The sequence below is a fragment of the Scyliorhinus torazame genome, chromosome 11 (genome assembly GCF_047496885.1).
Source record: "Scyliorhinus torazame isolate Kashiwa2021f chromosome 11, sScyTor2.1, whole genome shotgun sequence".
Classification (NCBI taxonomy): domain Eukaryota; kingdom Metazoa; phylum Chordata; class Chondrichthyes; order Carcharhiniformes; family Scyliorhinidae; genus Scyliorhinus; species Scyliorhinus torazame.
This window is the reverse complement of record NC_092717.1, coordinates 123,601,479-123,627,513: the sequence shown is the minus strand read 5'-3', so window position 1 is coordinate 123,627,513 and position 26,035 is coordinate 123,601,479. Positions and strand designations below refer to the sequence as shown.

The following is a 26,035-nucleotide window of genomic DNA, read 5'->3' as shown; positions in this document are numbered from 1 at the left end:
CTGATTTTTAAAACCACAAGTGAAACTTGCTGTTGGCAATTCCCCCGACGGAGGGGAAGCATTGTGGGGGCCCTGGAGAATACCGGGTCTTTACTGTACATGAGGAGTAGAACACATTCTTGCCGCTGTCGAGGCACATGACATTCTGGTGTGCGCCTGGCGCCCGCCACGAATTTGGTGTCGCAACCGATTCTGCGCCCAACCGCAGTTCACGAATCCAGCATCGGCCGATGGAGAATCCCACCCAAGGTTTTCCATCGTCTCTACTGTAACCAGAAACTCTAGTAGTCCGTTCCACAAGCTCATAATCATTTGTGTGAAGAGATTTTGCCTGCTTTCTGTCGTAAGTCATCATTTAATCTTAGATCCATGTCACTTTGCTCTCGACCCCTCAACCACAGTCCTGTCAACGTTGCCAAACACTCCTCAGCGTCCCTCAGGTCCAGGTGCTGGATTCCTGTCCGGACTTCCTGGTATGTCTGTCATCCTATGACCAAGACAGCAGCCCCAATGTCAATTTCCATTTCACGCGGGTGGCCATTGACCTGCGGGTGACTTTGTTGGGGGCTATTCTGGTGTTGGGGCTATTCTGGTGCTGGGATGCAGTTTAGCTGCATGTACTCATCCTCGTCGGGCTGTGCCAGGTGTAAAGCCCTGGCTCTAGGTGGGCATGTCCTCCTCCTGGTGTTCAGGGGAGACGTCTCGCTGGGCTGTAGAGGACATCGGCCAACCAGTCTGGCCTCGACGTTGCTCGAGCAGTGGCTGGGTCTCAGAGGCTCTATGCTTAGGGGGTTTTGTTGGCCTAAATGGAGGACACCTGCTATTCACCTCCATCTCTTGTGAGCGCTGGAGCTCCTGGACTCTCTTCTCCTCGTTTTCACTGGCTCTTTCCATATCCAAAATGGCTCAGCCAGCAACTTACATTGGGTGGTCATGTTGTTTATTCCACACACAACGCGATATCTCAGCATCTCCAGAAGGGATGGCCCATAATTGCATTTCTCAGACAGCTTGCGTAGGTGCACCAAACGTTCTGTGACTGTCTCCCCCGGGTTCTACCGGCCATATAGACTTGTGCCTTTGGACAAATACCAATGATTTGAAGTTGTAATGGTCCACCACAAGTGTCACCAGTTCGTCAATTGTTTTGGAATCTGAGGCCGCAGGATAAGTCCCACTTTTTATGATGCCAAAGGTAGGGGCCCCACAGGCAGTCAGTAGTATCACCTCCTGCCGGTCATCCTGTATAATGGCGTTCTCCCTAAAAAAGTAACGCATTCGCTGAACGCACTCAACCGAGTCTTCTATACTCTCGTCAAAAGCATCGAGCCTCCCAAAGAGTGGCATTTTAAAATCTGTTTTAACGATGCTCCTCTGTAGTGAATTTCAGCCATGGTCTGGATGTCCAGAACTGTTGCCGATAGTTCAGTGTTTCCTCATCGCCAGTATTACAATAACAGGAATCCCAAGAAGGATTAAAAAAGGAATATTTATTCAACAAGCCAAAGCAAAGCCGCAAAGCAGCGGGGAGTACATCTTGTCCCAGCCGGGAACATCTGAAGATGCCGGTTACCTTCCTGGCTGGCTTTTATCAATGAGTTTTAATGAGCCCCACTGTTAGACCTCCGCCCCTCAGTGGGGGAGCTTGTATTCCACTCAGAGTTTAGAAGGATGAGGGGGGATCTTATTGAAACTTACAGGATACTGCGAGGCCTGGATACAGTGGACGTGGAGAGGTTGTTTCCATTTGTAAGAAAATCTAGAACCAGAGGACACAATCTCAGACTAAAGGGACAGGGATGAGGAGGAATTTCTTCAGCCAGAGGGTGGTGAATCTGTGGAACTCTTTGCCGCAGAAGGCTGTGGAGGCCAAATCACTGAGTGTCTTTAAGACAGAGAAAGATAGGTTCTTGATTAATAAGGGGATCAGGGGTTATGGGGAGAAGGCATGAGAATGGGGATAAGAAAATGATCAGCCATGATTGAATGGCAGAGCAGGCTCGATGGGCCAAGTGGCCTAATTCTGCTCCGATATCTTATGAGCCCCACAGGAAGATCAATCGGGTCGGCCCCTTGGGTCTCTTAGAGGTTATTACAATTTGCTTCCTTTGTTGAATTTAATTTTCCATTAATGTGAAATGCAGCAACTTCATGAAAATCTCAGGGAAATTAAAGGTGAGATGCCATTTTGCAAAGCTAATGATGCAGCAGTGCAATTCCTCCCAACAACCTATGCCAATTTGCAATTCTCTCACACAAGGTGCTGGTTAATTTGCACATTAATAATGGGATGTGTCATTAACACGTCATTATTTTTCCAGCAAATTTTGGGACCGCTACATTTCGGTGACAAGAAATGCATGCTGAGCTAAGGGCCGGGATTCTCTGACCCGCGCAGGGTCAGAGAATCCCCGGGGGGGGGGGCACGAGAATTGCCCCCCGCTGCCCCGAGGCCGGCTTCCCCATTCTCTGGCACCGTTTTTTAGGGGGCCTGCGGAATTGCCGCCACACCGGTCGGGGGCCGTTGACAGTGGCCTCCCCCCAGCGATTCTCCGGGCCCCGATGGGCCGAGTGGCCGTCGAGTTTGGCCGAGTCCCGCCGGCGTGGTTTACTCACCTCCCACACGGCAGGACCTGGAAGGTGAGTGTGCGGGGGCCGTCCTGGAGAGGGGACGGGGGGATCTGACCCAGGGGGGGAGCCCCATGGTGGCCTGGCCCGCGATCGGGGCCTACCGATCGGCGAACGGGCTGCTTCCGTGGGGGCCTACTTTACTCCGCGCCAGGCCCCTGTAGGGCTCCGCCATATTGCCCGGGAGCCGACGCAGAGAAGGGAACCCCCACGCATGCACGGAAATACGTCGGCCGTTCCGCACATGCGCGGACTTGCGCAGTCCTTTCTGCTCCGGCTGGAGCTGCGGGGACGACACCGGCGGCAACCTAGCCCCCTTAAAAGGGGAGAATTCCTCACTTTCGGGTGCCGTTGACGCCGGAATCGTTGCCGCCGGTTTTCACGCCGGCGTGGGGACATAGCCCCATTATTAGAGAATCCCGCCCAAGATTTTTAATAACTGGATGGAAAACTATCATGCGTGCTATCTATGACATATTGTTCACACCATCATTTATCTGGGTTTACACAAACTGCAGGTCTCAAGAAGCATTGCAAGCAGTGAAAAATGAAATTGAAGATTTGCTCCTTGTGACAAATCAGAAGCCTGGAGACATGAATAATCCAATTATCTTCACCAGAGAGCAATTAGATAGCATGAGAGCGATGGGTAAGAACATGATCACATCTGTCATTCTAATGTATATCTTTGAAATAGTAATGCACATAATGTGAAATAATAAGACTCACTAGGTATTAGAGCAGACAGACCTAGTATAACCAGATAAGTGGCCTGGGGTTTGACAACAGATTTTATTTATTTCCCCTTTATTAACATAACAAGCACTCAATTGTATTGCTAAACCAGCTATACAAATTAGCTTCAACAAATTTTTCACTATATAGGAATGAGTTAGGCCATTCAGCCCCTTTCAGCCTGTTTCACTGTTTAACTAGATTATGGCTAATGGGTATCTTGGTCGGGATTGTCCGAGCCTCCGCGCCGAAATCGCGCTCGATGCAGGGGCGGAGATTGGGGCATCAGACCTGCAATCGGGTCCGATGCCTTCCCTCAATTCTCCGTGGACCGGAGAATCGCCGCCAGTCGCGCGAGCGCGGTCGACGCAGCACTGGTCGGGAGCCATTGAAAGAGGCCCCCGCGGCGAGTCTCTGCCGGCAGCTGGCCGAGTTCCCGCTGGTGTGGTTCTAACATGGTTCCACCTGGCGGGCACTTGGAGTGGCTGACGGCGCCCTGGTAGGGGGCGGGTGGATCCATCACCGGGGGGGGGGGTCCTCCAGGACGGCCAGGGTTACGATCGGGGGCCACCGATCGGCAGGCGCGCGTGATCTCGAGGGGGCCTATATTGTTGGGGCCGGCTTACTGTGTGGACCCCGCGGCCGGAATTGCAGGGCCCCGTTTCAGCAGCCGGAGCTGCGTGGAGCACTCCGCCGCCCTGCTGGCCCCCTTCAGGTAAGTGAATCGCTCCGGTGTTTAGACCGTCGTCAACACTTGGCCGCCGTTTTGGTGAATCCTGCCCCTCATCTCCCATCTACCTGCCATGGTTCGTTAATCCTGAACAATAGGTTCAGTATTGACCTGGCCTCAAGAGCTTTTTAAGGAAGAGAGTTCTAGATTTCCATTACCTTTTCTGTGAAGAAGTGCTTTCTGACATCAACCCTTCACTGCCTAGCTCTAACTTTAAGGTTATGCCCCTCTTGTTCTGAAATCTTCCACAGGGAGAATTATCAGTCTACCCTATAAACTCTTTTGATCATCCTAAACACCTCATTTAGATCACTTCTTAATCTACATTCAAGGCAATTCATGCCTAGCCAATGCAACTAGTCCTCATAATTTAACCCTTGCATTCCGATGAATGGCACAGTGGTTAGCACTGCTGTTTCACAGCGCCAGGGATCGGGATTGAATTCTGGCCTTGGGTGACTGGCTGTGTGGAATTTGCACTTTGTCCTCATGTCTGTGTGGATTTCCTCCGGGAACTCTGGTTTCCTCCCACTGGCCAAAGATGTGCAGGTAAGTGGACTGGCCATGATAAAATTGTCCCTTAGTGTCCAAAGATGTGTAGCTTAGGTGGTTACGAGGATAGGGAGGGGGGGGGGGGGGGGGGGGGTGGTTGGCTCTTTCAGAGGGTTGGTACAGATTCAATAGGCCGAATGGCCTCACTCTGCCCTGTAGGGATTCCATGATTCTCCAACTGTAAGGTGTTATGCCCAGAACTGAATACAAAGCTCTAGGCGGGGTCTAACCAGAGCTCTGTATAGCTGGAAAATAACTTCCAATCATTTGTATTCTAGTCCTCTTGAGGTAAAGGACAACTTCTTAATTATTTTTAGTACCTGACAATAAGCTATTTCTGTGCTTGGGCCCCAAAACCTTTCTAGCTTTTCACAATTTTGAAAATATCCAGACCAACCTTTTTTAGACCCAAAATGGATGATCTTACACTTACCTCACATTAAACTCCATTTGCCACAGTTTTGTCCACTTAATCTATCAATGACCCTTTGAATCTTTTGTGCCACATAGCTTAGTGTCAGCAGAGAAGAAGTTTATTGCAGCATATCAATCTTGTGCTTCCAGTGACATTCATAAGATCCCTTAATTAGTTGTAGCTTACAATGTTATGAGAAGCATTGGGCGGAATCTTGTTGCAGCGACGGGTGTTTCAACAGTTGGATTGGAAGTAAGTGGGGCCTCCGCTTGGATGCGGAATGGCTGACCATACAATCATTTTGCAGTCGAGCGACCCAACCAGTTGTGCAGCGGGGCTGGACAGGACCCCACCGTTACTTCAGGGAGTCAAAGGCCAGGGTGCTAGCATCCATTCCCTGCAAGCCAGCAGTATAATTCTGCCTGTTTGAGGGGAAGATTTTGAACTAGAACTGCTGCCACTCCCTGCACACCTTCCACAATTGGGTCCCTGGAGTTGATTCCAACTTCCCTCTCTTGAACAGTCATACCCTGACCTCCCCTGGACAGACTTAATGCATCAGCTCAGCCTCCTCTTCTCTGGTCTAACGAAGTTCCCCATATAGGAACAGCAGATCATACCCACCCCAAATCCACCAGAAAGACAACCTCGCCTGCTGCACGCCACCTTTGACCAGCATGAATTGGAAGGGGCCTGATCGTCATTTACTGCCAACTTAATTGCAGAGGGACAATTTGATCTAGTGACCATGTATTTAAATGTGCATACATGACCTGATATTGCATAAAAATAGGGTCCTGCCGTTTGCCATCGGGAACCATGATGCACCTATAATCTGCTGCCATTTGCTTCCCAACTTTCGTCCCACCATCAAGAGGCTGACATTTTACCTCCCACACAATTAAATGCCCTGCCCACTCTGTTTTCTGCTACAGGGAACTTCATTTTGTTGAACTACTGATCTAGATTTGACTATCCATTATCTACCATCTTTACCGTTGTGGCTAATTTCAGAAATAAACTTGCACTTTATTCAGCCTTGTAATATTTCTTGACATAATTCTTTGGAGAAACAATTTGTGGCTTTGTTTTGTGTAATGTTTTTTGAATCTCTGCTAAACAATCTTCTCAAAAAATTGAACAGGTAGCCTAATAAATGAAAGTCTGCGCTTATCCAGTGCATCAATCATGCTGCGTGTTGCCACCGAGAACTTTGTACTAACTCTGGATACGGGAACAAACCTGGCTGTTCGGAAAGGAGACCAAATTGGTTTATATCCTCAACAACTACATTTGGATCCAGAGATTTATGAGGATCCCTTGGTAGGTAAAATATCAAAATTATGCAGATTGAATTTTAGTGTGAAAAGTTTAGGAATCCTGAAACTACATTTCAAAAACGTACTCTTAAGTATTATCATGGATTTTAATTTCATCTTTTGAGAATTGTTTCAGAGACTTTTACAAATCTCTCTGTCTTCATCGAATCATAGAATCCCTAAAGTACAGAAGGTGGCCATTCAGGCCATCGAGTCTGTGCTGACCCTCTGAACGAGCACCCTATCCAAGTCCATGCCCCCACCCTATCCCAGTAACCCCACCTAACCTTTTGGACATTAAGGGGCAATTTAGCATGGCCAATCCACCTAACTTGCACATCTGTAGACTGTGAGAGGAAACCGGAGCACTTGGAAGAAACCCATGCAGGCACAGGGATAACGTGCAAACTCCACACAGTCACCCAAGGCTAGAATTGAACCGGGGCAGCAGTGCTAACCGCTGTATTGTAATCAAATGTAAGACAGTTGCCAATAAATACAATAATGAATTCAGAAGAAACTCCTTTACTCAGAGAATGGTTAGAATATGAATCTTGGAGTAGTTCTGCATTGTAGGGATTCAATGGGTTCTATGGATCTATAGAATTATGGCCCATAGTTTTGGATGCTCTCACAACTGGAAGCATCTAACCTATCAAACCCTTTCATAATTTTAAAGACCTCAATCTTGGTCTTCCATTTTCTAGAGAAAAGAGCCCCATTATGTGCAGCCTTTCCTGATAGTTTTATCCTCTCAATCCTAAATTCCTAATTATCCTGAGGTAGCAAGGAGGGCATCACCTTGAACCACCATATCTTTGTGATGATGATGGTCTCAAGTTAGGGATTGGTACAGAATATTAAGATTTCCACCCAGCTACAATGAAGAAAAGATAATGGGCGGGATTCTCCATTGGCCGATGCTGAAATCAGGAAAGGCGATTGGGTGGAGAATAGGTTCCAACGCCAAAATGATGGCAAATCGCAATTCTCCATCACCTCGACAGCAGCGGCAATGCGTTCCGGAACGCACATACAGTAAACATCGTTTACATGTCATTCGGGGCCCGACCCGGTATTCTCCGGGGCCTCTGCAATTCTCTGCCTCCAATGAGCCGAGTTCCCGATTGCGCAGTTCACTTGTGCTTTTAAAAATTGTGAAACCGGCGTGTGGCTGCTGAGGGAGAGAGAGCGGGTACAGAAAATGTCGAACATCGCCATAGTCTACTGACAGTTGTGCTGCTGGCCAAGGGGCTTCTGCTAGGGCCGGGTTGGGGGGGGGGGGGATAGCGAGGGATGGCCAGGAGGTGGGCCGTGGGGTTGGGATGGACGAGCACTGAACACCATTGCTGCAGCCGGCAAGGCAGCCATGCAACTGCACATGCCCCGAACAGTCCACTGTGAACACGGGTCATATGGGTGCCGCCCATGACACCCCCCCTAGGTGCCCTCTGGCCCCAGCTGGCCCATCAGCTGTATGGGTGCACTCCAGCACAACCAGTGCTATCTTGTTGGCTGAGATGAATATGTGTGGGGATTGTAATGTGTATGAGCGGCTGCAGCTTGTCAGCCTCCCGAGTGTCAATCACGGACCTGGCAAATCCCGCACCGTTTTTCATTGGAATCAATTGTGTTCCACATGGCACTGGTGCTAGCCCTTGAATAATAATCTTTATTATTATCACAAGTAGGCTTACATTAACTCTGCAATGAAGGTGCTATGAAAATCTCCTAGTCGCCACATTCCGGTGCCTGTTTGGGTGCACTGAGGGAGAATTCAGAATGTCCAATTCACCTAACAAGCACGTCTTTCGGGATTTGTGGGAGGAAACCGGAGCACTCGGAGGAAACCCATGCAGATAGGGGAAGAACATGCAGACTCCGCACAGACAGTGACCCAAGGCGGGAATCGAATCCGGGTCTCTGGTGCTATGAAGCAACAGTGCTAATCACTGTGCTACCAACAGTAGCAGAATCGGTCCAGGTGTGGCGCCAGTTGTGCTGTTGTGAAAGTCCATGAATTCTGCGTTGGCGTCAACTCTTAGTCTCAGAAACAGAGAATCCCACCCAATATATTTACTTGTCGTTATGGTATGTGATTTGGAGGAGGATTTAGAGATGATGGTATTCCCATTATATTGCCACTCATTTTTTTTAGTGATAGAGTTCAAGAGACTTGGAGATGTTGCCAAAGTAAGCTTGGTGAGTTATTGCAATGCATCTTGTGGATGGTGCAGATTAAAGCTATGTGTGCTGATGGTGAATGAAGTGGATAGAGAGGTCCCAGGAATGGTGAACGAGGTGTGCAAGACATTAATTGAAAGATGATTCTGCAAGAAAAATTATATCAGGCGGCATGGTGGCACAGTGGTTTGCACTTCTGCCTCAAGGCGCCAAAGACCCAAGTTCGATCCCGGCCCCGGGTCACTGTCTGTGTGGAGTTTACAATTCTCCTAGTGTCTGTGTGGGTCTTATCCCCACAACCCAAAGGTGTGCAAGGTAGGTGGATTGGTCACGCTAAATTGCCCCTTAATTGAAAAAAAAAACAATTAAAAGAAAGATTATGTCCGGCTGTTACTTGACTGGTCTGTGGGACAGCTCACCTAATTTTGACAGAAGTTCTCTGGTGTTAGGGAGAAGAAATTACAGGATTAACTGGGCTCAGTTAGCATTTGTTGTCTTTGGTGCCTAGGTAAAACTTTCCTCATAACACATTCATGTTCTCCACAAAACATAGGTATATCAAGAGGATTTGTTATTCTTTAAAGTATTCAAAATATTTTTCATGTGATAGTTTAGTAAATGCATTAAAATAAAGTATCATTCTTTACCATTCAGGAGTTTAAGTACAACAGATTTTTGGATGAAAATGGAAAAGAGAAGACTACATTCTACAAAAATGGTCGAAAGCTTAAGTACTATCTCATGCCTTTTGGTTCTGGAGTCAGTATGTGTCCTGGTCGTTTTTTTGCAATCAATGAGATCAAACAGTGCTTGGCTTTACTGCTCTGTTACTATGACATGGAACTGCTTGATGCCACAGCACCTACTCCAGCTCTTGATAACTCAAGGGCTGGATTTGGAATTCTGCAGCCATCTCATGATGTTCTATTTCGCTACCGGATGAAATAATAATGGCATAATGATTTCACAGGAATTTGAAATTTGGTAAAATGCCAAGTATAGAAAATCAATGTCTCCCCTTTGAAGCCTAAATGAAAAGTAATACATAGACATAAAGAAATTTTAAGGCATAGAAGGAGGATGGAGAAGGGATATCTAGCATTGCCCCAGTTTTCAACTCTTAGTTTGTAGTCCTGCAGAATAAGTTTAGATCTCAGTATTTTTTAAATGTGATGAGGAGTTCTGCCTCTCGCATACTTTCAGCAATGAGTTCCCAACTCTCACCACCCTCTGGATGAAAACATCAGTTCCCTTCTCACCCTTCTTCCAATTACTTTAAAGCTATGCACCTTGGTTATTGATCTCTGCTAAGAGAAATAGGTCCTTCCTACTTATTCTATCTAGGGCTCTGATAATTTTATACACCTCAATTAGATCTTTCTTCAGCATTCAGCCTATACAATTTTTCCTCTTAGCATAAAGTTTTAATTCTTGGTAATATGCTTGGAAATGTCTTCTGTACCTCTCTGGCAATCAGAGCTGCATGCAGTACTCTATTTGTGGCCTAAGATGTTATACTGTTCTGACATAAGTAGTCCATATGCTTTCTTCACTATCTTATCTACCAGTCCTGCTACCTTCAGGGATCTGTGACCATGCACTTAAAGATTCCTTTGTTTCTCTACATTCCTCAGTATCCTACCAGTTATTGGGTACTCTTTTGCTTTGTTTGCCCTTCCAAATACAAAAGCTTACACTTCTACAGATTGAATTCTATTTGTCACTTTTCTGCTCATCTGATCAGTCCACTGGTATGTTCCTGCAGTCTACAGCTTTCTTCCTAACTACCAACCGCATAACTAATTTCCATATTATACACAAATGTTTTAATTATGGCCTCTACAATTAAGTCTAAATCATTGATATATACCTTGAAAAACAAGGGGCGCAGTACTGAGCTCCAATGGAAACAGCCTTCCGGTCACAAAATCCACTGCAACCATTACCCCTTGCTTCTTACCACTAAACCAATTTTGGATCCAATTTGCCACTCCGGCTTCAAGCCTGTCAATTGCATGCATGTGCATGCTTAACATTGAATTACAGTTCCCACTGGCACAGGGAGGGTAGCGCTCTGCTGCTGCCAGCTGGGGATCAGAGCATAACAATGGGTTTTACGTCTGGCTCCGATCACATTTTTGGGCGAGCCCCATTCTCCTCCCGATCGGGAATCCCGACACCGGCGGGGGATAATGGAGAATCTACCCCTGGGCGAGATTCTCCGACCCCCCAGCTGGTCGGAGAATGGCCATTGGCCGCCGTGAATTCCGCCCCCGCCGCCCGCCAAAGTCTCCAAAGGGAGAAAAGTCGGCAGGGCGTCAATGGCGCCGCACACCTTGGAGAATGGCACGGGTGGGCGCAAGGCAATGGATTTTGGGGCTGCCGATATCCTCCCGTCCGGATGGGCCGAAGTCCCGCCGGCGTGATGACGGGTCACGTCGGCGTAAATCAAACCACCTTTCAATCGGCGTCAACCAGTGCTGAAGGTTTACGCCGACCAGCGTGGAGGTGGGTGACGGCCTGGGGGATTGGCCGCTGGATAGGCGGTGGCGTGGCCGCAGTCTGAATGTGTGGGGGAGAGGTGTCTGTAGGGTTTTGTGTGTGTGTGTGCAGCGGGGGGGGTGGTTAGAGTGGGCTGGGCTCCGAGGGAGTGCCGGGAGGGGGCGTGAGTGCCGGGGAGGAGGATGGGGTCCGTGCTGGGGAGGGGGATGGGGGGGTCCGTGCCGGGGAGGGGGATGGGGTCCGTGCCGGGGAGGAGGATGGGGTCCGTGCCGGGGAGGGGGATGGGGTCCGTGCCAGGGAGGAGGAAGGGGTCCGTGCCGTGGAGGAGGATGGGGTCCATGCCGGGGAGGAGGATGGGTGTCCGTGCCGGGGAGGAGGATGGGCTCCGTGCCGGGGAGGGGGATGGGTCCGTGCCGGGGAGGGGGATGGGGTCCGCGCCGGGGAGGAGGATGGGGTCCATGCCGGGGAGGGGGTAGGGGTGGGGTCCGTGCCGGGGAGGGGAATGGGGTCCGTGCCGGGGAGGAGGATGGGGTCCGTGCCGGGGAGGGGGATGGGGTCCGTGCCGGGGAGGAGGATGGGGTCCGTGCCGGGGTGAGGGTTGGGGTCCATGCCGGGGAGGAGGATGGGGTCCGTGCCGGGGAGGAGGATGGGGTCCGTGCCGGGGAGGGGGATGGGGGGGGGGGGTCCGCGCCGGGGAGGAGGATGGGGTCCGTGCTGGGGAGGAGGATGGGGTCCGTGCCGAGGTGGGGGGGGGTGTCCGTGCCGGGGAGGGGGATGGGGTCCGTGCCGGGGAGGAGGATGGGGTCCGTGCCGGGGAGGAGGATGGGTGCCGGGGAGGGGGGGGTGTGGTCCGTGCCGGGGAGGGGGATGGGGTCTGTGCCGGGGAGGGGGATGGGGTCCGTGCTGGGGAGGGGGATGGGGGCCGTGCCGGGGAGGAGGATGGGGTCCGTGCCGGGGAGGAGGATGGGGTCCGTGCCGGGGAGGGGGAATGGGGTCCGTGCCGGGGATTGATGGGATGCACGTCGCCGTGCAGCCACCTGCAGATAACAGGGCCGTGTTCACTAATAGGAAGGGGACCTATTCGATGAACATACAGGTGGTCTGCGACCACCGCATGATGATCCTGCACGTCTGCACCCGTTACCCGGGCAGTGTATACGACTCATACGTGTTGTCGCGGTCATACATCACCGGCATGTACGAGGGACGCCATCCCCGGCTGAGGGGCTGGTTGCTGGGCGACAGGGGCTACCCATTGCGATCGTGGCTGATGACCCCTATACGGAAGCCACGCAATGAGGCGGAGAACCGCTACAATGATGCCCATGTAGCGACAAGGGGAGTGATAGAGAGGTGCTTTGGCGTGCTGAAGATGCGTTTCAGGTGCCTGGACCTCTCTGGGGCGCCCTCCAGTATCGGTCAGATAGGGTCGGCCGCATCATTGTGGTGTGCTGCGTCCTGCACAACATAGCCCAGCAGAGGGGCGATGTGCCGCAGGCAGAGGAGGGCGGAGTGGAGGAGCAGCAGGAAGAGGCGCAGTCCTCCCCAGATGAGGGGGATGGGGGCAATGGTCAGGGCAGACGGGCTAGACACGGGCGGGTGGCTGTCCACCGTTACCGGCTGGGCCAGCGGGCACGGGACAGGCTGATAGCCGCCCGCTTCACTGACAAGATGGGCGTGGGAATCGGGTAGTATGGCCACAGACCGCACACCATGGCCAGAGCCGACCACCCACACCCCCCACCCATCCAGCACCCTCACCCCCCTCCCTAACCCCACCCACGCCACCTGCATGCACACCACCCCCCCATTGCCGATCCACCTGCGGCACAATGGCCGGGCTCATACAGTTGCCGGTGGACGCGTGTCTATTGCAGGCCATGGAGGATGATGACAAACCGCCCTGCGATGAGCTCCTGGCTCCACGTCGTTGGACTATGTCTGACCCATGGCCACAGTACCATCATCCACCCGGACCATCCCTGCATGCGGCTGTGACACTGCAGCGCACGGTCCCGTCCTCTGCCCGGGGGGATGTTGATGGCGGCCCAGGGGGAAGGGGGCAGTCTCACCTGGGGCTGAGGTAAGACCACCCCTCACACACACACTTGCGCTCAACGTACATGACGCCCCCGCACGCTTTGGACAGAGCACAAAGGCAGCTTCTGTAGGTGTAACATTGACTTTAATAACGAAAGGAGTTCATGCACGTGCCCTAGCCCCTAAAACACATCTGTGCCCTGCACCCGTGCCAACTTACTCAGTGTCTAATTGTTTGGCCTTACGGACCCTATGACTACGTCTACGTGGTTCCCCAGACGGTACAGCAGAACTGGAGGTGGACTCCTGTGATTCCTGCCCTCTGACACGGGATCCCTTTGGCGGCCGTTTCCTGGGGCGTCCTGGCCTAGATGGGCCAGGCTGCGGCCCGGGCGACTGGGATGGCGAGCTGCCAGCCTGTCCTGCCCGTTGCCCACCTGATGCACCTGGGACGGAAGGGGGGGGAGTCCGAGGTGTCGCGGTGTTCCGGGACCTCCCCTACAGGGGGACCCGGGACGGACCACAGCACCTCCTCCTCCCTCGGGGTGCCCGATGGCCCCCGGGCCTCTACATGGGTGGGGGATGCGAATGGACTGGCCATCCGACGCCCCCCCGACATCTGGCGCTGCCAGTCCTGGAGGCCCGTGCTGGTATCGACAGGGGTCTGCAGGTTTGCAGCTATGGAGCTCAGGGGATTGGCAAACCCTGTCTGTGACTGTGCGACGCCGGCTCGCACATGGGCAATGGCGCCGATGCCCTCAGCGATGGCCTGCTGAGACTGGGCCATGGCCTGCAGAGACTGGGCTATGGACTGTTGAGACTGGGCCATGGCCTGCTGAGACTGGGCCATGGCGTTGAGCGCCTCTGCCATCTGCCGCTGGCTCATGGCCTCCTGTGAGAGGGCAGCCATGTCCTGGGCCACAGACGCCGCCTGCACGGAAAGCCCCAGGCCTCGCAAACCGTTCCCCATGTCTGACACCGTCGCACCCATTGCCTCCACCGCGGACGCCACCCGTGCGGTGTCGGCCTGGGTGGCACGCATGACCGGCACCACTCCCAGCTCCTGGACGCGGGTGGACTCCTCCACCTGCGACTGCAGCCGCCGCAAGCCGGCCGTCACCCTCTTTGCTCGTCTCTGGTTCGGTGGTTGCATCGGATCTATGGGTGGGTGTGATAACTCCAGGAACCCGGGATCCATCTGGGCGGCAGATGTTCGCTTGGGCTGGGCTGCCCTCCGACCGCCCGGCCCCTCTGCTGCTCATACCTCCACCTGCTGTACCGGGACGGCTGTGTTGTGCGCACCAATGAGTGTACCAGACGCCTCATCACTAAAGTGCCCAACCGAGGTGAGCGTCTCTGTGATGGTGGAGGGTGTTGGTGATGGCTGTGGCGTTCTGTCGTGCGCATCGTCCCACTCTGAGTCCATGGCACTTTGGGGTGGCAGTTCATCTCCACCCATCCAATCTGTGTCACTGTCCTGTATTTCAGTTTCCTGGGTAGTGGTGTCCTGGGTAGGGGTGTCCTGGGTAGTGGTGTCCTGGGTAGTGGTGTCCTGGGTAGTGGTTTTGTGTCTCGGCTGTGACGGGGGCCTGTGGCTGCCCCTCTCGTCGCTGGGTGGCACACGCCTGCGTCGTCGCACCCGCACGAGACGGGGGCGTCGTCTCCCTGTTGCTCCAGGTCTCTCCATCTCCAGTGGTCTCTGAGGGATATCGTGCGGGCGTCGCATGCCAGAGGGTCCAGGTCTCTCCGTCCCCCGTGATCTCCGAGGGGCATCATGCGGGCGGTCTGCATCTGCGGGGATGGGTGCCTCGACGTTTGCTCCTGCGATACACAATGAAGCATGCGTGGTTAGATATGCAGGCAGTGATCAGGTGATATGGGGAGGGGGATATGGGAGGGGGATATGGGGGAGGGGGGATATGGGGGAGGGTGGATATGGGGATGGGGGATATGGGGGAGGGGGGATATGGGGGAGGGGGGATATGGGGAGGGGGGATATGGGGGAGGGGGGATATGGGGAGTGGGGATATGGGGAGGGGGATATGGGGGGATATGGGGGAGGGGGATATGGGGGAGGGAGGATATGGGGGATATGGGGGAGGGGGATATGGGGAGGGGGATATGGGGAAGGGGGGATATGGGGGAGGGGGGATATGGATATCGGGCAGGGGGGGAGGCTCACCCTGGCTGCTCTGATGAGGTCGTTCACCTTCTTGTGGCACTGGGTGCCTGTCCGTGGTGTCAGGGCCACAGCGGTGACGGCCTCTGCCACCTCCCTCCACAGACGCCGGCTGTGGCGTGGGGCAACTCTGCGGCTGTGCCCAGAATACAGGGCCTCCCTCCTCTGCTCCACTGCGTCCAGGAGTGCCTCAATGTCACGAGACTGGAACCTCGGGGCTGAGCGGCGGGCGGCCATCCGGTCGGGTGTTCTGGTCGGGTGGGGGGAGAAGCGCGTCCTTAATGACGTGAACCACGTGAACCAGCGCGGATAGCGTCATGTCGCTGCTAGCCCATTCCGGGCCGGAGACTTTGCGACTTTTGGGGCGGCGTGATGCAGGTGGGATTTGCGCCGTTTTTGCCGCCGGTCGGCGGATTTTGCGCCGATAACGGAAAATTTTGCCCCTTGTTTCCAATGAAGAGGCAATTTAACTCGGCCAATCTATCTACCCTTAATTTTTAAATCCAGATCATTTAAAAAAAATAATAATTTAGAGTACCCAATTAATTTTTTCCAATTAAGGGGCAATTTAGTGTGGCCAATTCACCTATCCTGCCATCTTTGGGTTGTGGGGGCGAAACCCACGCAAACATGGGGAGAATGTGCAAACTCCATACGGACAGTGACCCAGAGCCGGGATCGAACCTGGGACCTCACGCCGTGAGGCAGCAATGCTAACCACTGCGCCACTGTGCTACCCTTAAAACCCATATCCCGATACCTGCCCTAAGCCATCTCCTTAGCTATGTGACTACAATCATGTTGAATCCATGCTTTAATTCTATCCTTCCAACAGTTTCCTGAGTGTTATGTGATCAGGTGTGGTTTGAAAATTCATCTGAATCATACCCACTATTTTCTCTTCTAACTGGTCCACTAACTGTTCTTTACCCTTCTCTGGTGCTTGTAACTACTATTCACCTCCTCTGAAAATTGAGGCATATTGAGCGGGATTCTCCGATCCGCGGGCGGGCCTGTGCCGTGGGGGCACTCTATTCCTCCGCGTCGGCTGCTGTGGTCCTCCGCCATGGCCGACGCGGAGAAGATCCCCCCGTGCATGCGCTGGGATGACGCCAGCACACGCTGGCACTCCCGCGCCTGCTCCAGCCAGCGGAGACCCTTCGGCGCCGGTTGGCGTGGCGCCAAGTCCCTTCCCCGCTGGCCGGCGGGGCGCAAACCACTTCGGGGCCGGCCTAGCCCCTGAAGGTGCGGAGGATTCCGCACCTTTGAGGCGGCCTGACGCCGGAGTGGTTCACGCTACTCCTCGGCGCCGGGACCCCCCGCCCCGCCGGGTAGGGGAGAATCCCGCCCATTATTACCTCTGTATTCCCTCAGTATTCACTGCCCACTTGCCTCCTTCGCCCCTTCAGTTCCTGGACAGCATAATTAAGAAGTTAATTTAATACTAATTGGCACTGTTAGCTATCTCACTATAGAACCATAGAAATGTTAAAGTGCAGAAAGAAGCCATTCGGCCCATCATGTCTGCACCAGCCAAAAAGGAGAAAAAATAAACTAGCCACTCATTTTAATCCCACTTTCTAGCACCTGATCCATAGCCTTGCAGGTTACAACACTTCAGATGCAGACCCAGGTATCTTTTAAATGAGTTGAGCATTTCAGCCTCAACCACCAACTTAAGCCGTGAATTCCAGATGCCCACCATCCTCTGGGTGAAAAAGTATTTCTTCACGTCCCCTTTAATACTTCTACCAATCACCTTAAATCTATGCCCTTTGGTAATTTACCCCTGAGCTAGGGGAACAAGTCTTTACTATCCAGGCCCTCATAATTTTGTACACCACTATTAGGTTACCTCCTCTGTTCTAAGGAAAAGAACCGTAGCCTAGCCAATCTCTCCTCATAGCTCAGATAGTCTACTTAAGGGGCGAAATTCTCCTACCCGCCCCGCCACATTTCTGCGCCGACCGGCCGGCGGGAGTCTCCGTAACACCGGCCGGTCAATGGGGTTTCCCATTGTGGGGCAGCCCCACGCCGTCGGGAAACCCCCGGGCGCCGGCAGAACGGAGACTCCCGCCGGCGGAGAATGACGCCCCAGATTCCTGAAGTGGAAAGTGTAATAATTATGTAAAAGGTGCACTGAAGTAGGAAATGAAATACGATGACACAATATTTAATTAAATAGCACGTTTGAACTTATTAACGCAAAATAGGAGAAAAAAAAGTGAATTGGAGTCAGTGTAAAATCTGCTGTATAATCCTCACCTTCATATATGTTTACTGTCTTAAAAATGTTTCAAAGTAACTTGCGCACTAGTATGACTTTGGATCCCAGTTTTTTAATTCTTTTGTGCATTGTAACAGCAAGTACAAAACAGAGGATATTAAATTTGAACACTGGATTTTAAGGTCAATAGAGTATGCTGCACTTTTTTTGAAATGAGTTTTACCATTTCTTGGTTGCTGGTGGAATGCCCAGTATGCCTGGATTCTCCATCCGAGAAAGAGAAACGAGAATAATCAATGCAGTCTGCCTAGAACAGTCAACCATCTGGAGGGTGGTCATCGGATACTTCATCACACCAATTATCTTTTTCTTTTGGCTGAATGATGTTCTATTGTGATGCACAACTCTTGTGGGAAAAGTAGGGAGAAAATACTAATTAAAAAGTAAAATGTGTGAACATTTTAAATTGTTAAGATTTATTCTGCCAGCTTTGAAACAGTTTGAAACACTTGTACTCTGATTTGCATTCATGCGTATTCATTATTTTTACCATATAGTAGCAATGCAAGTGCACGGTACTTTAAAATGTACCCATTATTATGCATGTTATGTTCAATATGTAATGAGATTGTAATTAGAATGGTAATCATTAAATGGTGTACATCTTAAAGAAATAAAATGTTCCTTTGTCATTCATTTCTTCAATTGCTTGTTGCCCTCAACAGCTTTGACAGCTCAAAGGCAGAACTTGAAATTGTGTAGCTACTATTCGATGTTCAATTGCATTACTGGGTGAAATAATAATGACATAGCAAACAAATGAAAGGCAAAAAATTGCACAATCAAAATAAGTTGCAATATTAGGATGAATCACTGGACTTTTAAAAATTTGTTTCCGGACTTACGGTTGCGGCGATGCGGAGCTAAGCCGCATGATCCGGCAGCTCCCGCGATCACGGACTTTCGGGCTCTCTAGAGGAGCCCTAACGGGAATTTTTGAAGATGTTCCGTGTGGGAAAGGAAGAGTGAGGTCCCCCTTCACCGTTTATGGACCGGACTAGAAGCGAAACGGCCCAAAAAGCAGAGTTGGAGCAGCGGGAGAAGCGAGGGAAGAAAAACAAAATGGCGGCGGCCGGGGATAAAGTGGAATGCGGGCCGGAGCTGCAAGAGTTCATTAAGCGCTGTTTCGAGGAGCTGCGGAAAGAGATGCTGGCGCCTATGCTGTCGGCGATTGAAGGACTAGGGATGACCCAGAAGGCCCACGAGATAAAGATCCAGGAGGTGCAGAAAAAAGTCAATGAGAACGAGGATGAGATCTTGGGCCTGGCGGTGAGGGTGGAGGAGCACGAGGCGCTGCACAAGAGGTGGGCGGGAAGATTCGAAGACCTGGAGAACAGGTCGAGGAGAAAGAATCTTCGGATCCTGGGTCTCCCTGAAGGAGTGGAGGGGGCCGATGCTGGGGCATATGCGAGCACGATGCTCGAGTCGATGATGGGCACGGAGGCCCCTTCGAGGCCTTTGGAGCTGGATGGGGCATACCGGGTGCTGAGAGGAGGCCCAAGACTAACGAGCCGCCAAGGGCGATTGTGGTGAGGTTTCACCGTTTCATGGACAGAGAGAGGGTCTTGAAATGGGCCAAGAAAGAGCGGAGCAGCAGCTGGGAGAATGCGGAGATCCGAATATGCTCGGACTGGAGCACGGAGGTTGCAAAGAGGAGAGCGGGTTTCAACCGGGCCAAGGCGGTGCTGCACCGGAAAGGAATGAGATTCGGAATGCTGCAGCCAGCGCGATTGTGGGTCACATACAAGGATCAACACCACTATTTTGAAACGCCTGAGGAGGCTTGGACCTTTATTCAAATTGAAAAGTTGCACTCAAACTGAGGGTTTGTGAGGGTGGGGGGATGTTTGATGTTTGTTGTACATAGGGTGTTAATCACGCGCAGGAAATGTTCCACGGGCTGGGGGAGGGATGGGGAAAGGGACCGGGTGAGAAGACCGTATGTGACGGTGGGCGCTGTTGCTGGAGGGAGAGGAGGCTCGGGGATGGGGGAAATGAGACAAGGCCGCGACAGGAGCTGCGCCAGAGGGGGCGGGGCAGGCTTAGGAAAGCGCGGGATAGGGAAGAAAGGAGGGGGGGAATGGAGGAGCGCACACTGATTGGGAGATTCCCACACGGGGGGGGTCAATGGGACGGCGGGGGAAGCCGGGGTCAGCAGGTGTCAGCTGACTTACGGAAGTGCTATGGGGGGAGCAAAAAAGCTAGACGCGGGTCTAGCGGGGGGGGGGGTTGCTGCTGCACTGGCCGAAGGGAAATGGGACACAGAAGAGGTGGTCGGGCGGGCATCTCCCGTCTGGGGGACTGGAGTGTGAGGGCGGCGTGGGCACGGGACTGGCCTAGAAAAGGAGATGGCTAGTCGGCGGGGGGGGTGGGGGGTGGGAGGCCGGGAGGCCCCCCAATCCGGCTGATAATGTGGAATGTGAGGGGCCTGAATGGGCCGGTAAAGAGGGCCCGACTGTTCGCGCACTTAAAGGGACTTAAGGCAGACGTGGTTCTGCTCCAGGAGACACATTTGAAGGTGGCGGATCAGGTCAGGTTAAGAAAGGGATGGGTAGGACAGGTATTCCATTCGGGGCTGTACGCGAAGAACAGAGGGGTGGCAATATTGGTGGGGAAGCGGGTGTCGTTTGAGGACAAGAATATCGTAGTGGACAATGGAGGTCTATACGTGATGGTGAGCGGTAAGTTGCAGGGGACGTGGGTGGTATTGGTAAATGTATACGCCCCGAACTGGGATGATGCCGGATTCATGAAGCGCATGTTGAGGCGCATTCCGGACCTGGAGGTAGGAAGCTTGATAATGGGTGGGGATTTTAATACGGTGTTGGACCCAGCACTGGATCGCTCCAGATCTAGGACCGGAAAGAGGCCGGCTGCGGCCAAGGTGCTTAGGGGGTTTATGGATCAGATGGGGGGAGTGGACCCGTGGAGGTTTGCCAGGCCGCAGGCCAGGGAATTTTCTTTTTTCTCCCACGTGCACAAAGCCTACTCCCGGTTAGATTTTTTTGTTCTGGGCAGGGCGCTGATCCCGAAAGTGGAGGGAACGGAGTATTCGGCCATAGCCATTTCAGATCACGCCCCGCACTGGGTGGAACTGGAGTTGGGGGAGGAGAGGGACCAATGCCCGTTGTGGCGGTTGGATGTGGGACTGCTGGCAGATGAGGCGGTGTGTGGGAGGGTGAGGGGTGTATCGAAAGGTACTTGGAGGCCAACGACAACGGGGAGGTGCGGGTGCGGGTGGTATGGGAGGCGCTGAAGGCGGTGATCAGGGGAGAGCTAATCTCCATCAGGGCTCATAGAGAGAAGATAGAGAGCATGGAAAGGGAGAGGTTAGTGGGGGAGATTTTAAGAGTGGACAGGAGATACGCAGAGGCCCCTGAAGAGGGATTACTTAGGGAAAGGCGACGTCTCCAGATGGAGTTTGAACTGTTGACCACAGGGAAGGCAGAGGCACAGTGGAGGAAAGCACAGGGGACGACGTATGAGTATGGGGAGAAGGCGAGTCGGATGTTGGAACACCAGCTCATGCTGGCACACCAGCTCCGTAAGAGGATGGCAGCGAGGGAAATAGGTGGAGTCTAGGATGGAAGGGGAGCTACGGTGCGGAGCGCGACGAAAGTAAATGAGGCATTCAAGGCCTTCTATGAGGAGCTGTACAGATCCCAGCCCCCAGCGGGGGAAGAGGGGATGAGACGATTCCTGGACCAACTGAGGTTCCCGAGGGTGGAGGAGCAGGAGGTGGCTGGTTTGGGGGTACCAATTGGGTTGGAGGAGCTGAGCAAAGGTTTGGGGAGTATGCAGGCAGGAAAGGCCCCGGGACCGGACGGGTTCCCAGTTGAGTTCTACAGGAAGTACGTAGACCTGTTGGCCCCACTGCTAGTGAGGACTTTTAATGAGGCAAGGGAGGGAGGGACCCTGCCCCCGACAATGTCGGCGGCGACGATCTCTTTGATCCTGAAGCGGGACAAGGACCCACTGCAATGTGGGTCGTACAGGCCGATCTCGCTCCTCAACGTGAATGCTAAGTTGCTGGCAAAAGTGCTGGCTACGAGGATCGAGGACTGTTTCCCGGGGTGATTCACGAGGACCAGACGGGATTTATAAAGGGCAGGCAGCTAAACACCAATGTGCGGCGGCTCCTAAACGTGATAATGATGCCATCGGTGGTGGGAGAGGCGGAGATAGTGGCAGCTATGGACGCGGAGAAGGCCTTTGACCGAGTAGAGTGGGAGTACCTCTGGGAAGTGCTGCGTAGGTTTGGGTTCGGGGGAGGGTTTATTAGTTGGGTTAAGCTCCTTTACAGAGCCCCGGTGGCGAGTGTGGTTACGAATCGGCGGAGGTCGGAGTATTTTCGTCCGTACCGTGGGACGAGACAGGGGTGCCCCCTGCCCCCCCTGTTGTTTGCATTAGCAATTGAACCCTTGGCCATGTCATTAAGGGAGTCTAGGAAATGGAGGGGGGTGGTCCGAGGGGGAGAGGTGCATCGAGTGTCGCTTTATGCAGATGACCTGTTGCTGTATGTGGCGGATCCAGTGGAGGGGATGGTGGAGGTCATGCAGACTCTAAGGGAGTTTGGGGATTTTTCGGGCTATAAGCTTAATGTAGGGAAGAGTGAGCTCTTTGTAGTACAGGCAGGAGACAAGGAAAGGGGGAGAGACGATCTACCGCTGAGGAGGGCGGAAAGGAGCTTTCGGTACCTGGGGATCCAAATAGCTGGGAGTTGGGGGGCCCTACATAAACTGAATCTGACGAGGCTGGTGGAGCAGATGGAGGAGGACTTCAAAAGATGGGACATGTTGCCACTCTCGCTAGCGGGTAGAGTGCAGTCGGTCAAAATGGTGGTCCTCCCGAGGTTTCTTTTTGTGTTTCAGTGCCTTCCCATCGTGATCACCAAAGCCTTTTTTGAGAGGGTAGGCAGGAGCATGTGAGCGAATAAGATCCCAAGGGTAAGGAGAGGGTTTCTGGAGCACAGTAGGGACCGAGGAGGGTTGGCGTTGCCGAATCTGGGGGGCTACTACTGGGCAGCAAATGTGGCGATGATCCGTAAGTGGGTGATGGAGGGAGAGGGGGCGGCATGGAAGAGGTTGGAGATGGCGTCCTGCAAAGGAACGAGCCTGGGGGCGCTGGTGACGGCACCGCTGCCGCTCTCGCCGACAAAGTATACCACGAGCCCGGTGGTGGCGGCAACGCTAAAGATCTGGGGCCAGTGGAGATGGCACAGGGGTGCAATGGGAGCCTCGGTGTGGTTCCCGATCAGGGGTAACCATCGGTTTGTCCCGGGGAGGATGGACGGGGGGATTAGAAGAATGGGGGACCTGTTCATTGATGGGACGTTTGCGAGCCTAGGGACACGAGAGGAGAAGTATGGGCTACCCCCGGGAAATGCTTTCAGATACATGCAGGTGAGGGTGTTTGTGAGGCGGCAGGTGAGGGAATTCCCGTTGCTCCCGGCACAGGAAATTCAAGACAGGGTGATCTCGGGCGTATGGGTTGGAGAGGGCAAGGTGTTGGCGATATACCAGGAGATGAAAGAAGAGGGGGAGGCGTTGGTAGAGGAGCTGAAGGGTAAATGGGAGGAGAAGCTGGGGGAGGAGATTGAGGAGGGGCTATGGGCTGATGCCCTAGGTAGGGTTAATTCCTCTTCCTTGTGTGCCAGGCTTAGCCTGATACAATTTAAGGTGGTTCACAGAGCGCACATGACGGGGGCGAGGCTGAGTAGGTTCTTTGGGGTAGAGGACAGATGTGGGAGGTGCTCAGAAAGTCCGTATGTTTTGGTCATGCCCGGCACTGGAGGGGTTCTGTAGGGGAGTGGCGGGAACAATATCTAAGGTGGTGAAAGCCCGGGTCAAGCCAAGCTGGGGGCTAGCAATATTTGGAGCAGTGGACGAGCCGGGAGTGCAGGAGGCGAAAGAGGCCGGCATTCTGGCCTTTGCGTCCCCAGTAGCCCGGCGAAGGATCTTGCTAATGTGGAAGGAGGCGAAGCCCCCCAGCGTGGAGGCCTAGATAAATGATATGGCAGGGTTTATCAAGCTAGAGAGGATAAAGTTTGCCTTGAGAGGGTCTGCGCAGGGGTTCTACAGGCGGTGGCAACCGTTCCTAGACTATCTCGCGGAGCGTTAGATGAAGGTCGGTCAGCAGCAGCAACCCGGGGGGGGGGATGTCTTGCGAGGGGGGGGGGAGGGAGGGAGGGGGAAGGGGGCCTGTCTGGGGGGTATTTGAGCAAGATAATACATGAAGGATCTGGAAAACTGGCATTTACGGGAGGAATCCAATGTACAAAGTTCTGTAACATATCGTTTTACCATGTTTATGTCTTGCTATGTGCGTTTTCTTTCTATTTGTTACGAGGGGGTTTGTAAGGGTGAAAAATTGTGTTAAAAATTTTAAGAAATATATATATATTTTTTTTAATTTGTTTCCAGTTAACGGATTAAACGGATGTGAGGAACAGGTAGGGAGGCGGCTTTGAGACTAGGGAAAGGCTGAAATGCCTTCTTTTGCTCCTAATTCCTATGTTCCTATGTATATCAAAGTTTATAAAAATATTTTTCTGATTTAGCTTCTTGGTGCTCCCATCAACATACTTAGATCAAGAAAATATAACTTCTCAAAATTGAATATGTCGGAAAAATAGTTAAATAAGCTAATTATGAAAGCTGGCTTCATAACGCCTAAAAGTGATAACTACTCCAGCATCTGATTTAAGTGGGTGAAATACTGTGGGTGCAATTCTCCGGAAAGATGTCTAAGTGTGGTAATGAGCGGGAACTGCCGCGAACTTCCCAGCGCTCGGTCCAGAGAAGCCGGCAACGCTACTCAGCGTTAATTGGTCCACTTAACGAGGCACCATGGGTGTCTTGCCCACAAATGAAGGCTCGGCAGCCAATTTGCCAGGACCGTGTTCGCCAGCCCCTCGCTAACAAGGTCGAGCAGCACTTAAACAGCACTTGCACAGCCACCCCCACTCAGCTTACAACCATGGCGCCGAGAAGACCGGCCCCAAGAATCAGGGATGTAGACCTGAGGAGGCACCTTGATGCAGTGGAGGCTAGGAGGGATGTCCTGTTCCCCTGAGAGAACACCTGGGATGAGGGGCGGCGGCTGGGAGTTAAAAGAGTGTGAGCAGGAGGACTGGCCTCCAGTATCGCAAGAAGGTCAATGACCTGCTGGTACTGGGCTGCCCCCCCCCCCCCCTCTTCCGAGACCATTTCTCGGCCATGCGAGCATCTACCACCCCCGCCAACCCTTCCTTCAAACCTCCCCTCCCAGCACTGTGAACCACGCATGTGACTAATGATGCCCTCTCTTTGTCTCTGCAGGGGAAGCTCTCCCACAATTGCGGGGCAAGGGACCAGACTGGCGGAGGTGTACCGAACATACGGATCCTCACCACCTTCGAGAAATGCGCCCTGCAGATGATGGGGGTGGCCGAGGACAGAGTGGTCACCAAAGCGGAAGTAGGCAGAATCTGCAGAGGTGAGGATCCACCAGGCCCCAACTAGAGGATCTGTCAAACATTAGTTGTTATTGCCAGACTGACCCATCCCTCTCACTGACCACGGGCGAAATTCTCCCCCAACGGCGCGATGTCCGCCGACTGGCGCCAAACAGGGCGCCAATCAGACGGGCATCGCGCCGGCCCAAAGGTGCGGAATGCTCCGCATCTTTGGCGGCCTAGCCCCAACATTGAGGGGCTAGGCCGACGCCGGAGGGATTTCCGCCCCGCCAGCTGGCGGAAATGGCGTTTGTTGCCCCGCCAGCTGGCGCGGAAATGCGGCGCATGCGCGGGAGCGTCAGCGGCCGCTGTCAGTTTCCCGCGCATGCGCAGTGGGGCGAGTCTCTTCCGCCTCCGCCATGGTGGAGGCCGTAGCGGAGGCGGAAGGGAAAGAGTGCCCCCACGGCACAGGCCCGTCCGCGGATCGGTGGGCCCCGATCGCGGGCCAGGCCACCGTGGGGGCACCCCCCGGGGTCAGATCGCCCCGCGCCCTCCCCCAGGACCCCAGAGCCCGCCCACGCCGCCTGGTCCCGCCGGTAAATACCTGGTTTGATTTACGCCGGCGGGACAGGCAATTTCTGGGCGGAACTTCGGCCCATCCGGGCCGGAGAATCCAGCGGGGGGTCCCGCCAACCGGCGCAGCCCGATTCCCGCCCCCGCCCAATCTCCGGTACCGGAGACTTCGGCGGGGGCGGGATTCACGGCGGCCTACGGCCATTCTCCGACCCGGCGGGGGGTCGGAGAATGACACCCCACATGTCCATTCTCCCACAGGTCCTTCAGCCGATGGCGCCGGCCCATCCCGGGTGGCCTCCTCCCTGCCTCCCATGAAACCAGCTCGGAGGAGAGCTCCAAGGAAGACACGATCGAGGTGTCACAGCTGTCATCACCATCCTCCACCAGTGCAGATACACACCTCGGTGGGAAACATTAGTGGTCAGGCTTCTGGGGCACAATCTGGTGAGCACC

The 26,035-nt window shown here is 53.4% G+C and overlaps 1 protein-coding gene across 2 annotated transcripts in view; it reads left to right on the top strand.

Annotated features, from left to right (window-relative positions):
- Positions 1 to 11,168, top strand: part of LOC140385504 (cytochrome P450 7A1-like) — a 76,890-nt gene extending 65,722 nt beyond the window's left edge. For both annotated transcript variants that reach the window (XM_072467728.1, XM_072467727.1), the window contains exons 4-6: positions 3,147 to 3,277; positions 6,205 to 6,383; positions 9,218 to 11,168. In XM_072467728.1, the coding sequence (XP_072323829.1) occupies positions 3,147 to 3,277; positions 6,205 to 6,383; positions 9,218 to 9,511 (604 nt within the window). In that variant the 3' untranslated portion in view covers positions 9,512 to 11,168. The remainder of the gene's footprint in view (positions 1 to 3,146; positions 3,278 to 6,204; positions 6,384 to 9,217) is intronic.
- Positions 11,169 to 26,035: the final 14,867 nt, after the last annotated feature.